General features: G+C 35.5%; 1 protein-coding gene across 1 annotated transcript in view; it reads right to left on the reverse strand.

Moving 5' to 3' along the window:
• The window catches only part of TOX (thymocyte selection associated high mobility group box), a 380331-nt gene that overhangs the window by 169878 nt on the left and 195074 nt on the right, over positions 1–15379 (reverse strand). The window contains exon 3 of the mRNA XM_043988665.1: positions 4304–4546. Coding sequence (XP_043844600.1) covers positions 4304–4546 — 243 coding nt within the window. The remainder of the gene's footprint in view (positions 1–4303; positions 4547–15379) is intronic.

Genomic DNA, 15379 nt, shown 5'->3' on the forward strand with positions numbered 1-15379 from the left:
CAATTGGGATTAAGTGACTTGCCCAGGGTCACACTTAACACTGTGTGTTAAGTGTCTGAGGCCAGATTGGAACTCAGGTACTCCTAACTCCAGGGCCGGTGCTCTATCTACTGTGCCACCTAGCTGCCCCCATTGCTGATTGATTCCTGCCTTATTTTTGCCTATTTAACAAGATTATAAGCTTTTTGAGGCAGGGGCCATATCTTACTAATAGCTAACATTTATATAGCCTTTTCTATGTGTCAGGTATAGTGCTTAGCACTTTATAATTATCATGCCCTTTGATCTTTACAACAACCCTGGGAAATAGGGACTATTATTATCCTAATTTTACAGAAGAAGAAATTGAGGCCAACAGAGGTAAAGTGACTATCCAGAGTTACACAGCTTTTAAGTGTCTGAGTCTGGATTTGAACTCAGGTCTTCCTTCCTCCATGCCTGACTCTCTATCCATTATGCCATCTGGCTGTTTCTAGGCAGCTATGACTATTTATTCAATAGTTTATTCAGCACCTAATTTCACTAACTGACAAGTTTGTGTCATTGTTCTATTTGGATTAAGCACAAGACATGAAGAAGAACCTGCTAAAAGGAATGTTGGTAGCTAGAAGAGAATTCCTTATTCATTAACTTTCTCTCTCTGTTGGATTCCTATTGAACTTTTACAGTGTATTTTGCTGTATGTAATTAGCAAAAAGCTTGTATTTCAGTCTTGGCAAAGATCTCAGTGTAATATAAGCTTTTTCATTTTTGTGTCATAAGCTAAAGTGATTTTGGAATTTCACTAAAAGCCCAAGCTTATTGATACCAGACCACACTGCCATACATCAGAAAAAATGAATTCAATATAGAGGGTTGAATACAAGCCATCAGCTAGAACACCCCAAAACATAGCCAAACAGAATTATTTGTCAGGGAAGGTCTCATGGTATCATTCTATAGGATGTTCTTTTGTTAGGTAGAGTAGGTGTCCACCTGTGTATTAGAAGTTCAGGTGTACTAGCCAGGACATTTTGGTTCCCAGAATATTATTTCCACTCACCATCCTGGTATTGAAAAATCTACAATTTGAAATTTGTTCTTCAACTTTAAGCAAAATGGAACTTTGTCCCCTGCAAAAAAAAAAAAAAAATCCTTGGAAGAAATAGCACTTTAGTCATCATTTACATTTTAGTATGAATTAATTTAGTAGAGCTTTCACTGAAAGCAGATTTTTGAGAGGGGAATGCATTATGAATCCTAAGGTAATTTAATATACTGTTCAGAGTATTATGTAATCATTTATTGCTTATAGCATGATTAAAGAATTTTTAGCATAATCCTCTTGGACAAGTGGTTTTAAACTCAAAAAGTTTCTGGCTAGCTGCATATTGATGTAGAAAGTCACACATTTAACATTATTTATGTTGTATTGTATTTTTATCCATTTTGTTAAACACTTCACAATTACATTTTAATCTGATCCAGGAAGTGAGTTTGACACTTCTGCCTTGGAGCACCAAATGGTAACCACTGTTTTACTGGAAAGAAAACAGAAGACCTCGATTTGATTCTTGGGTCTGTCACTTGTCACTTTAGTGACTTTAGGAGTTGTTTACATGCTTTGTGCCTCAACGTCCTTGTGTATAAAATGGAAATAATGATGATAAAAATAATGATAGTAGTGATACCTCCACCACTTATACACCAGGGATGTTATGAAGGTTGAAAAAGCAGTGAATTTGGAGTGAGGGGTTCTTGGTTTGAATCCCAGCCCTGTGACTATCTGTGTGACCTTAGACAAGTCACTTTATGTTTTTAAACCTTTATTTCCTCATGTATAAAATGAAGAAGGTAGATTAAATGGCTTCTCAGGGCCTTTTCTAGCTCTAGATACATAACCCTATGATGATGTAAATAAAAAAAACAGTAAAGGGCATTGGAATTTAGATTACATATTATTCTGGGTTTAGTTTCAGAGAATCTTTTATGAAGCACACTTCTCTTGGTAGAGAAGTGGTAAACTCTGGGTACTTAATGCTGAATATGCTGTCAGATGATCATGGTGTTGGCTAGTTTTATTTAACTTTTAAGATTTTTGTGGAAGTTATAGAGAATAAATGTAACATAAAAATCAAACTTTTTTTTTCAAAAATGAGAACATATAATATAGCTAAAGTGATATGTAAAATATTATGTGTCAGCTGTGATTACTATTATTATTAAATTATTGGAAATTTTAGGAGAATCCCTAGTTGTTGATAGGAAGGAAGATAAATAAAATTTATGTAAATGAGAAGAAAAAATTAATCCTGTGGCTTAGAAATAATTGACTCATTTTTCCTTAGGTCATGTCATGGAAGTGAAAGGGAGTATTTCCAGAAAAAGAAAGATTTATATAATATCCCTTTATCTCACATGATTACATAGTAGCCTATTTAATGGTTTATAAACTCTTTTTGAAGGTAATCTTCCAAAATAATTCCATCCATGTTTAGACAATGGCAGCATCAAAGGGATAATTAAATGATCTTCAAAATAGTTAAATTCTAGTATGTTTGTTGTAAAAAGTTTCATTCCCTCCTACTCATTCTCCTAGCAGGGCCTCCTGAACTGAAATAATCTGGAGAAGTTGTGCAATGATATTGAAAGCAATGCCAACCACCCCCTCCCATATATCAATTTGGATAAAATCAAAATTACACATGATTCCATGCTTAATCATGGATAAAAGCTATAGTCAGTTCATTTATAAAGCTACTACTATGTGTACTAAAGCACAAAGGATACAAAAAAGGGTATTCTCCAAAAGACAATTTCAGCTTCAAATAGAAATCTTTTGAAAATTCTTTTCATATCCATATCAGAACAATCTGACTGAAAGCTCAATTTCTTTAGTTAAGACTAGATAAACCAAGTATTCTGTCTGACAGTTAAAATGCATTAATGATTCTGGTAATAAAAATGTTGCCTAGAAGATTTATTATTAATCAATCAGATCATCCTGACCATAATAGCATAGTTAGGTAGATTCAGAGATAGTACCACAAATAAGAAAAAATGGTTGTTGTCACAAAAGAGAAATGTATCTAGAAGCTACTGGCAGAGTTCTATGGTCCTTTTCCCTGTCCTACTGGATTACTTAGATGAAGATAAAAAGGAAGCTTTAAAAAAAAATCAAATCAGTGCATAACAGAAAGCTTGGAGATATAGCTCACTCATTGGATAACAGAATAAAGGAATAAAATTACCTCAACAGACCGGAATAATGGATTAAAACTTAAAAAGATGAATTCTAAGAAAGACAAATTTAAAACCCTACATTTAGGTTCAAAAAATCAATTAAATGAGCACAGGGTGGGAGAGACCTGACTTGTTAATATTTTATGTGAAATAGGGGATCTGTGTGATAACAAGCTTGGCAATATGAACCAACAGTGCTTTTAAAAACAAGTAATGCAATATTAGGCTGCATGGAGGAAAAACCCCAAAACCCATTGTATGCAGATCAAGAGAGATATCATTAATTGTGCTACCATACTTACTACTGGTCAGGTTTAGTCAAATTAGTGTTATTTGGAACCTCTAGAATATTATGTTCAGAATGATACATTTTAGGCATGACACATACTACTGGACTGTATCTGATAGAGATGACCAGCATGATAAGAGATTTGGAAACCATGTTCTAAGGAACAGTTAAAGGAAGTAGTGATATTGGGGTATGGCCACTTTCTTCAAATATCTTAAGGGCTATCAAGTTTAAGTGAGATTAAAATTCCTCTTTATAACCCCTGGCTTCAGAGGGCAGAACTAGGACTAATGAATAAATTACAGAGATAGTATTTTGGCTTAATGTAAGAAAGTTCTAAAATCTATAGCTGTCCAATAGCAGAATGGACTATATTAAAAAGTAGCGACATTTTCTGTCAGAGGACATATTCAAATATAGTGTGACGTCCTATTTGTCAGAGTTGTTGTTGCAAGGATTAATTATATCATTAGTTAGGAGATCAGACCAGATAGTTCCCTTGTACCTCTAGGATCATAAGATTCTATGATAAGCTCATCAATCCTGTATTTAGGATTTCTCATATTTGTATGCATGTTAGAAATAAATAAGTAATAAAGAATAGATGGAAAAATCACTTTACCATTTTGCAGAATATAGTACAAAAGTACCGGTCATGTGGAGTACATTTTAAGTGGTTGTTAGTACATCTGGTTTCAGAATACTTTTTTATGATCATTTTTAAAGTCTCACTCATTAACCCAGCTCACTACCACCTCCCTCCATATCTCCCAAATGGGTAAAGGTTCTTACCACAGAAATTGAATTGGAAAGCAGTGTTCCATCTTGGCCCAGCATGTTGGATACAGTAATTTCAGGTAGGTTCATATTTTGCGGATGGAATGGAAGCAGCCCGTTATGGTTCATTGGGTGACAAAGAGGGTGGTAACCAGACTCTACCTCATTCAGGTGCACCAGCGAGTGGTCAGGTAGTGAAGGGGGGGTAATTGGAGGAATGTTAAAGTCTTCACTTTCAAGACTTGGGCCAGGGTAAGACTGTGAAAAGAAAAGAAGAATATTGTTGAAAATCATCACACACATGAGCATGCCCTCATATAACCTGCTTATATGTTACTTCAGGCAGTAGCATCAATTTAGCAAAGGGAACATTTCAAACACTCATAGATTCTCCTGTTGCAGTTTGGCCATTATGCATGGAGGGAGAGTGCCTCAGAGGCATAAGCCTGTCTGGTATGTGCATAGCCTCCATTAGACAGGGGATCTTTTTCCCCTCCAAAAAAGCTGAAATCAAACAGATTTCAAGGGTCCCATTAAAATTTTCCAGAGTCTTAATCTAGCTGAATACCTTTTTCATGGGAATTGTGGGGAAGGAAGGCAATTTATAAAATTAATGTTTGATCAAATGTGCTTCATAGGTCTCCCTATAGCTCAATTCATGGGCTGCAATAAAATGAATTCCAGAAACTTTCAGGTTTTGAATTAAAAAAACACACATATACTCACCTTTCCACTGGAAAAAAAATAACAATAACAATAGAGAAGTTACTTGTGCATATTGTGGTGTAGCTTCATTCAACCAAAAATAAACAAATGAAAAATAGGGTCACAATTGAACTTAAGGTAAACTGAGGCACAAGCTCCAAGCACAAGCAATTAGTAAGCTGCAAATGTGCCAGTTTATAGGGTCTCAGCCTCCTCAGGAAGCTATGACTCCTAATGAGAGGTGAGATGTCATTTTTATAGAAAAAAGTATGAGCATCCAAAAAAAAATAGTAAGCAGTGTCTTAGATGGGGAGAACAAGATTATTGGCTGCAAAGTTAGATGCATCAAATATGTGAAGAACAATGCGATTGGCTGAAAATCAGGAATGCAGGAATAGCAACAGCCTCTCCTTCCATCTAGCTAGGAAATTTTAATTGATTTAGTCCACCTGCAGGAATAACTAATGATACGTATAGAGATAACAGATTTACTCTAATTGTACAAGGACAACTAGTGGCATAGAGATAACAGGTTTCTTTTAATTAAAGTGATATATAGGAAAAGTGAACTTTTAAATTTAGAGAGGAAGAAACTGAACTTTTGAACCTATGAACTTCTGCACTTAAAGACAAAGAAACATGACTTAGGCAGTTATACAAAATGGCAACAGAGATATGGAATAGAATCAATTACAAAATAGAATCAATTTTTTTTTCTCAATAGGAAGGCCTATTTTTAGCCAAATATTCAAATGGAGATAGTTTTATTGGTTTCACATGATCAACATTCATTTCTAAGAATTCTTTTCCCAGGAAATCATGTCAAAACTAAATACTGCAGTTACCTAAATCCATTTTTACAGATTTTGTGAAATAGTAATAATGCAAATTAAGGAGTAGAAATTAATCAGTAAAATAACAACTATTAATATTTATGCTTCTCCCTGGAAGTTGTCATCAGAGAAAACTTTGGGAATGGGAGGGTATTTGGGAGATTATAGCTCAAAAAGGAAAATGGCAATATTGAAAGAGAATTAAGAAAAATGATGTAATTTGAAGAATATATGAAACAATACTGATGAATATATCTGTGGACAGAAATGTTTACTTGGAGCAGGTGATATTATAAGGAGAGACAAATTCACATCCCAATATTTCCATGTATCCATTTCACTTGAGAGAAGCTTTATAGTCTTCAGAATCATCAGTAACAAGGTTTACCTTGTATAATGTAACATAACACTGCATGCTGAGATAGGTAAAATTTTTCAATGGTCATGTAGGAGGGCAGCCAGAAAGTGAAAGCCAAAGACAGTAGTTAGAAGGTAGTCATTGGGAGCTCTGCCATTAAGCTTCATGCAATTGTATCCAAGAAGAGCCTGGGGTTATTTTCTCCAGATGGTGTCTATTTGTCTAACAGATAGAAAATCTTTGAATTGCACTTGCTAAATGTTTTACAAGTTCTGATATATTTGTTTAGGTGCTGCTAGAAGACATGATTAAATGAAGAGCTACTAGTAACATCTGGAACTGAGGCAGGTCCTGAAGAAGAGGAAGAGTGAGTATGTGCGAGTGTGTGTGTGTGTGTGTGTGTGTGTGTGTGTGTGTGTGTGTGTGTGTGTGTGTGTGTGTGTGTAATGGGAGTTTGGAGGAGGTAATGAAGGAGAAGCTTAATTCAGCCTTGCAGACAGAATCTTAAAATGTAAAAACCAGGAAGAAATGACCAGATGTAATGTTTTTCACTATTTCTTAGATATTTCAAAAGCTTACAGTGTGTCATTAATTTACAGAAATACACTGTTAGTGGTATCTATCATTTTAAATTTAATTCATACTTGTCATCAGCCAGATTACCTTCAGTCTCTGGGTCTCTGGGTTTGTACTAATTTTCATGGCTGCTTCAGGCTTTGGTGTGGTTTTAACATAAGCAGTGGCACAAAGGGTGGTCTAATAGAAGGGAAGTGGAGATTCTCTTGTTGCATTGGGGGAATTCTACATAGAACATATAATTGCTGTACACTGAAGGAGTATCTGAATCTTCCAGCACTGCCCTCTCCCTTAATCTTATATTTACAGGGAATGGCTATGTTAATATTTGGGCTTCTTATCTGTGAATCATAGACTTTTAAAGTTGAAAGGGATGACCTCAGAGGTCATCTAGTCCCACTTGAAGTATGAATCCTCTCTTATCAAAGTTGCAAGTTTTGGAATTCATGATGTTTATCTTTAAATAGCTATGAGGAAAATAGGGGTTGCTGTTTGATCCTTCACTGAATGAGGCAGAAGCACTATGATAACAAGGGGGAAATAAAGTTCTGGTTTTAACAAGAGATATTTAAACCTATGAAAATACTCAGTGATACTCTCTAGTGTATGGTGTCTTTCTGTAATAGAATTTCCCTGGTAGTTAGGTTTTAATTTGTGGTGTTTCAAAGGGAGGTTTAATTGGTATCACTTTACATTCAGTGATAACAATTGTACTGCAATTTAACTCAGCTACATGGTTATTTTCATGTAATTACACATTAACTTCATTTAACCCATGTAATTACATACCAGAACCGCAGATTCCACAAGTTAACCAGAAATGGGTAGTTAGAGTGATCATTAAATATAACTGTACAAGGTTACTAAGCAGCTTCTACTTATGACAAAGAAAATCTTTAGAAAATCATGATATGGTTATTTGGTACAAGCCTGTTATGGTGTAATTGGAGCCATGTAATTATATAATGGCATTTATATCTAGATGTAACAATACTGACAAAGAACTAAATATGGTGTCAGATTAACTTTACTGGAAATCTTTATATGTGTGTGAAAATGAATTAGGAAATCTATAAAAATGTCTTTGTTAGAGACATATGTCCTATGATAAAGGTTTTATGAAACAAATGGTACTAAGTTCCATGTTAACCACATTTTGATGAGGTTTTTTTGGATCACGGATCAGAGATTTAGAGCTAAAAGGCATGTTAAAGACAACTTAATCTGATTCCGCACTTTACTTATGAGGAAACTGAGGTCATACTCAAGGTCACACAAGTAAATACATAAGCTAGGATTCAAGCAAGTTCTTAGACTTCACATAGAATGTTCTTTCCACTATACCAAATCTCCTATATATATCTCAAAGTCATAATGATGACAATACCTTGAGGATTACAAATCAGTTAAAAGAATGATGAAGGACATGTGGTTTACAAATTTCCATTATACATAAGCTTCATTAGGTGTACTCTATTCCTAGAACATTTGAGTTTGCCAATTGTCACCATGATACTATTCATTAATGTTTCAATGTATAACCAACCAACCAAATGTGTCAAGTGACAGATGACTAGTCTGCAGGAGGCATTAAGAACCAGAGGGTTATTTGACATCTGATACTTCACTCCGATACCCCACTGTGGCTGTGGCTAGCCTATGGTACAATGCACAGCCTGTGCTATGTTCCATGACTCTGGGGGAAGGACATTCCCATTAGAACCATAGTCTCCCAATTCCATTTTTTCCATGGTTATTATTGGAGAATGGCAGTAATAACAGCAAAAAGAGCAACAATAACAGCAACAGATAGCTCACATTCATTTGGCACTTCATAGTTTTTGATGTTTTTTCCTAACAACAAACTTATGAGGGAAGAAGTATAAAAATGATGATCCTTCTCTTACAAAAAGATTTAGACTTGCCCCGCTAGAAATTTCAGATCTAGAATTTGAAGCAAAGTCTTTTGAGCAGGTGGAGCATTTCTGTGCAGTTTATAACTTCAGGATTTTATCTCTACAGCTAAAAGTCTTGGACAGGGTGTCTGTTTGAGAAAGCTTTGGAGGGAGGGAGTGATAGGAGAGTGTGCATACAGGCCAAATGATGATGATACTCTAGTAGTGCTGTCGAGGTTCAAGGGAGTCAATGGTGTGCAGATAATAGTAATCAAAAACATGTATTAGATGCCTACTCTGTGCCAGGTACTGTGCTAAGCATGGGGATAAAAAGAAAGGCAAAATAATTACAAAAGAACATGGATTCAAATTCTCCCCCTTGACAAAGTTATAAATGGCGGATACCTGGCATAGCTGTTTAGGGGAAGAATCTGAACTAAGTAAGAGATAACTTTGTCAAGGGGGAGAATTTGAATCCATGTTCTTTTGTAATTATTTTGGTATGGACTTTAATAGTCCAATTAACCATTTTGAGCTATCATGGTAAACAAAGTAAGATGGTGGTCTGAACCTAATTTCTACTAAATTGCATTCTAGTCTTGCCATTGATTCTTGTCAAATTGGGAATTTGTCTCCAAGTATAGCAAAATTTGAGGTCTAAGAAATGCTATTTTCCCTTCTTTCCTACTTTTGCCCATTTCTTCCCTTCAAATACTAGATCTTTTGTTGCTCCAAATGAATTTAGTTATTATTTTACCTAGGCTTTTAAATTAATCTTTTGGTAGTTTAATTGGTATAGCAATAAATATATAATTTAGATAGTATCACCATTTTCATTATAATGGTTCGATTCAATCACGAGCAATGAATATCTTTCCAGTTCTTTAAACTGTTCATTACTTTTTTGAGGAACATTTTGTGATTATATTAAAACAGGTCTTTCATAAGCCTTGGTAGAATACCCATAGATCTGATACATTTTGTAGTTATTTTCCAGGAGATTTCCCTATTATTTCCTCCTGGATGTTTTTTCTATTGACCCACCCCCAACCCAAAGTGGGAATACAAAGAAGTCTTTAATTCCTGGGAAAATTCTATAGCATATTATCAAAGAAGGGGTTTGTAAATACTTAGAAAGGGAAAAATGATATTTTGAAAGTTTGACATACATGATATCCCTATATAACCTATCCTTGTTGGCAAGATGAAGGTATATAGGCTGAATAACAGTACAACTGTATATTTGTTGCTGAACAATCAAGACACAAAGAGCAATGACATATCAGAGCCCCTGTCCTTGGCTCTGTAGTATCCAATACTTGTCAATAATTTGGACAAAGCCATAGATGCTATTTGTGGGGTTGTTTTTTTTTGCATTCTGACTGTTTGCACAACATGTTAGTTGTAATATCACTTCCAGCTTCGTTTCATCTATATTTTTTTATTTTTTGGTGAGGCAATTTGGTAGGCTAAAAAATGGCTGAATCTAATGAAATAGGATTTAATAGGAATAATACTAAAAAAACTTACTTTTGGTTTAAAAAAAGCAAAAGCACAAATACAGGATGGGAGAAATGTGGCTAAACATGAGTTCATGTACAAAATATCTGAAGGCATTCATAGTCCATGTGCCAGCTAATTGTAACTCAAGAGTGTGACATGGCAGCCCCCAAACCATAGATTTTAGGCTACATTAGAAGAACCAAGTCCAGAATGAGGGACATCAAAAGTCTGATATACTAGAGGCTGCCCCAGCTATATCACATCTGGATTGTGGTGTTTGGTACATTTTAAGATAACTCCTGATGCATTTGAACATGTCCAGATAGCCAAATACATTAAACAAACAATTTGAATTTTAGGAAAGCATTCCTTAAGGTCCCTCATATTTTCACTATGAGCATGGTGGAAAGATGTGAGCTATCATAGAATACTGATAAGGATTCAGACCTGTAGTCATGAATGAGCCATGATAAATTTTAACATGAAATGAGGTCTCCAGTGAATTGCACTAGGGATCCGTGCTTGGCCTTGGACTACTTAACATTCTTATCTCTGATAAAGGTATATTTATGCATATGTGTATACATATATGTATATGTATGTATACATGAAACATATATATATCCCCATGAAATTTATAGATGACACAGGTGGCAGCTAGGTGGCTCAGTGGATAAATCCACTGGCCCTGGATTCAGGAGGACCTGAGTTCAAATCTGACCTCAGACACTTGACACTTACTAGCTATGTGGCCCTGGGCAAGTCACTTAACCCCAATTGCCTCACCAAAAAAAATATATATATATATATATATATATATAGATGAAACAAAGCTGGAAGTGATATTATAGCTAACATGTTGTGCAAACAGTCAGAATGCAAAAAAAAAAAATCTTCCCTGACAAGTTAGAGTCTTGAGCAGAGTCCAGTAAGATGCTATTCAATAGAAATAAATACAAAATTTTGCATAAGTTCAAAAAATCATTTTCGCAAGTACCACAGAGTAGTTGATGCATGGCTAGATAGCATTTTTTTTGGACAAAGTTTTGGAGATTTTAGTGGACTGCAAACTCTATAAGAGTTCTATTGGAGGGGATATGAATTGATGAAAGCCACCTTCAAATATTTTAAGGGCAGTCATGTGAAAGAGAGATTAGACATGTGTAGCTTGATCCTGGAATGCAGATCCATGGCACTAGAGAAGCATGGTGGGTGTTGTATTAAGCAGATTTTAGTTTGATATAAGGAAACAAATCTACCACTCACAGCTGTTTAAAATCAGAAATGGGGGTGGGAGGCAGCTAGGTGGTGCAGTGGATAAAGCACTGGCCTTGGATTCAGGAGAACTTGATTTCAAATCCAGCCTCAGACATTTGACACAACTAGCTGTGTGACCCTGGCCAAGTCATCTAACCCTCATTGCCTCACCAAAACAAAAAGAAAGAATGGGCTGTCTTGGCATGGTGGGTATTCTCTTACTGTGGACTTTTATGCAGTGGCTTAATGATTGTTTATTAGGAATATTTTAGCAGAATTCCAGCACAAATTAGATAACCTTTAAGGCCACTTCCCACTCCTAGATCCTATGGTCTACTCCCCTTCCCTGTTGCCATTGTTTTAAAGGAATGAGATCAAATTCTATAAATTATCAATAAAAAGAGACTGGAAAGTTTTATATGCAAGGCATGGGGTAAGGGCTCTATACTGAGTATTTATAAATATGTATTACTCAAGTCACCACTCAGGGCCAATTTGGACTTCTCTGTGTTATATCTTCTATATCCTCTGCTCAATTCCCTGTGTTGGGTTGGGTAAATCGGTGGTGAATTCAATCATGAGTGATTCATTCCTCGTAACTTGGTGCAAACAAGAATAGCAATGTAATAATTTGCAATTTATAAACTATACTTAAGAGGGAGTGTAGTAGAGTGCAAAGAAGGTTGGGCTTGGAATTAGGAGAATCTAGGTTTGACTCCTACACCTCAGGCAATTATCAGCTGTTCAACCCTGGACAAGTCATTCGATTTTTCTGAGACTCAGTTTTCTCATTTGTAAAATGATGGGGGGGGGCATGTTTGATTTTGATGCCTTTTAAAGCCTCTTCTACCTATAATCTATGATCCATGATCTTAGTGCTCTAGGCAAACTCGCTACAATTAAAAAGTACAGATAATTTACTATGCGACTATCATCCACAAAGGAAATTTTATATATATATATATATATATATATATATATATATATATATATATATATACACACATACACACACACACATATACATATACATATATATACACATACACACACATATATGTGTATGTGTATATATAGGCATCTGCACAAAAACCAAAACAAATCAAGCTGAATCAAATCACCAATTTGATTATTTAACAAATTATCTTCCAATTCCCTAACAAGAACACACTTCCTTAGGAAGATCATGAGGAAGAAGCCCTATTAATGATCCAGTCTTTCTGGTAAGAATGGAATTCAGAAACCATGGATTAGCGGTCTTTTCATTTGAGTTGGATTAGTTAGGGATGGATCACCTTGCCCCAGTCCAGGGCAGGATATCTGTCTTGAAAACCATACTTGTGTAAACTAAGCATTCTCCTTGAGATGATATCTACTGACTATGGATACATTACCTACATTCTTGTTGCAAGATTCCAATTTCACATACAAACCATTGAATTTTCATCACCTCATCTCATTTATTGAAGGTCTCACACTTCTGCCATCATTTCAGTCCCACATTTTCAACCATATTCAAAGCCAATATTTTATGTATCTCATCCCCTGGGTTTAGTGTTTCCCTTATTTCTCTGTACCATTCACATTCTCTTTTGCTACAAGTATTCTGATATATGTAGAGGTGGAATGCTAATTTATGCACTTTCCTCTTGAATACAGATACTTCTCATTTTCACATGTGTCAAGGATAGAGTACTAATTTATGCTGACCAGAATCAAAGAAGAGAAATTTCTTCTTAACCTTTCCTTTCTTCTTTTTTCTACATGATTCCTTGCAACTATAAGCCTCTGCCCACCCAGAACAATCAGCATACAGAACATTATCTTTGATGACAGGAAGCCTTATTATCCAAAAGTCAGACTTCACAAAATGTTAGAGCTGGAAGGCACCTTAATCTAGTCCACTCCCTAATTTTAACTGATATCAATATATTGAGGGCCTGAGAAGTTAAGCTTCTAGGTCAAGGTCACACAGGTAGTAATGAGTAAAACTAAGATTCAATCCCAAGACCTTTTATTCCAAATCCAACATTATTCTGCTATATCCTATGGCTTTTCTTATATGATAAATTACACATAATCATGAATAAATTTAACTCACTATAGATTTAGCTATCACATTTTAAAATATGTTTTTCATTTTGAAAGGAAAAATGGCATTACGGGTAAATATATCCAGGATGCCTTAATTTTTAATCTCAGACACATATCCTTAATACCATTAGTAAGTAAATGTCATTAAAAATATTTCATCTTCTTTTTTTACATGCCCTTTTCTCACAGTTCAAATAATTAATTCAAAATAAAAATGAAGGAAAGAATAAAAATAAATGGACTCTGTATACATTCTGAAATTACAATAAAATAGGAAATTGTCTCCCCCTTCTATGTTCCCCCCCGAGTTTAAAAAAAGATCAGCATTATCTCTCATTTCTTTTTCCCCAAGGGTGGAGGGGGACCTTCAGAAGTAAGTATTTTTCAGCTTCTTTTGTCTCTGCATGAACCAAGTTTGATAGCTTGAGACTATAATGTATTACTGTGGCAACCTTCGGTCTGTTACATAAATCATCTGAACATTCAGCAAGAACTGTCCAACAGTGCCATTCATGTGCTCAAGCCAATGATCCTGCAAACAATTTTTTGTCTTTCTTCACGTGTTGGACAATGGCAATAAATCATATTCATTTATAAAAACACACAATGTACTAATTTATCAAGCAACAGTTATCAAAATATATGATTGTGTATGGTACAACTTTTGTTTCGTTGTGTACATCAATTTTTCTTTCTCAGGTTAGACAAAGGGCAATGCTTCAAGAAACCATTAATTTTCTGATGTGACATTCATTCACTCAATAGATATTTACCCAGGGCCTACTATGTGCATGGCCATATGTGGAGAAAATAAAATTGTAAAAGATTTCTGATCTGAGCATGTTTACAAGCTAAATATTAATATAAAGTAGTGGGTAAGAAACACTATGAAAATAACATGAATATAAAGGGGGTATTCTGGAAAGATGCCACAAACAAAATTCAGGCGATAGTAGGATAAGGTAGGAAAAGGTTATCTGGAGGCTAGAGATCAGGCAAACCAGCAAGGAATGGGGCAGGCAACTGGAGAAGGTCCAAGAGGTATGTTTAGCTTGTACCTAAGATTACATTTCATTGACTTCAAAGCACCAAGGGAGATTATCTTCACAGATTTGTTGTCTAGGGACAAAGCTTCCTTATGAAACCTATTCATAAGTTTATTTAAAGTGTCCTCTTGTGCACTATGGTCAAATTCAGTATTTCCAACAGTGCTTTCCCTCCTCATTTCTATGTACTGGCTTGCCTGGCTTTCTTCTAGACTTAGCTTAAATTCTACCTTCTTCAAGAGGCCTTTCCCAGTGTCTGCTCTACTAGCAGTACCTTCTCCCTGAGATTGTCTCCTGTTTACACTGTATTTATCTTGTCTATACATCGTTGTCTGCAGATTGATTTCTCCACTAGAATGTGAGCTTCTTGAGTCAGGGACCAATTTTTTCCCCTTTCTTTTTATTTCCTTTGCTTAGCACAACACCTGGCACATAGCAAGCAGTTAACTAATTCTTAGTGACTTACTGACTGAATTGATCTGCCATATATTCTTGTCACATCTTAAGCCCAGTGCAATGGACATCAATCATAACCTGAGACTAATGGCTTAGAGCCTTCCTGTCCCTTTAGTGAGCATACCACTAGGGTTAATTACTCAGAATCTTGTGCTCAAGCTTCTTTTCCAGAGTTGGTTTCTTATCCTCTGTGAATCTAGTGTCATTTGCTAGAGTTTTCCTATTGGGAAGGGAGGCATCTTAGCATCAGCCTTGTCATGAGGACAAAGTCCAGGTACTGTGACAAGTTTATTCACAGTGAATGATGAGCTCTCTGCAGCAAGGTCTTGGGCCATGGCCATGACTGATGTCAGGGGTAAAACCCCCAT

The sequence above is a fragment of the Dromiciops gliroides genome, chromosome 1, assembly GCF_019393635.1.
Source record: "Dromiciops gliroides isolate mDroGli1 chromosome 1, mDroGli1.pri, whole genome shotgun sequence".
Classification (NCBI taxonomy): domain Eukaryota; kingdom Metazoa; phylum Chordata; class Mammalia; order Microbiotheria; family Microbiotheriidae; genus Dromiciops; species Dromiciops gliroides.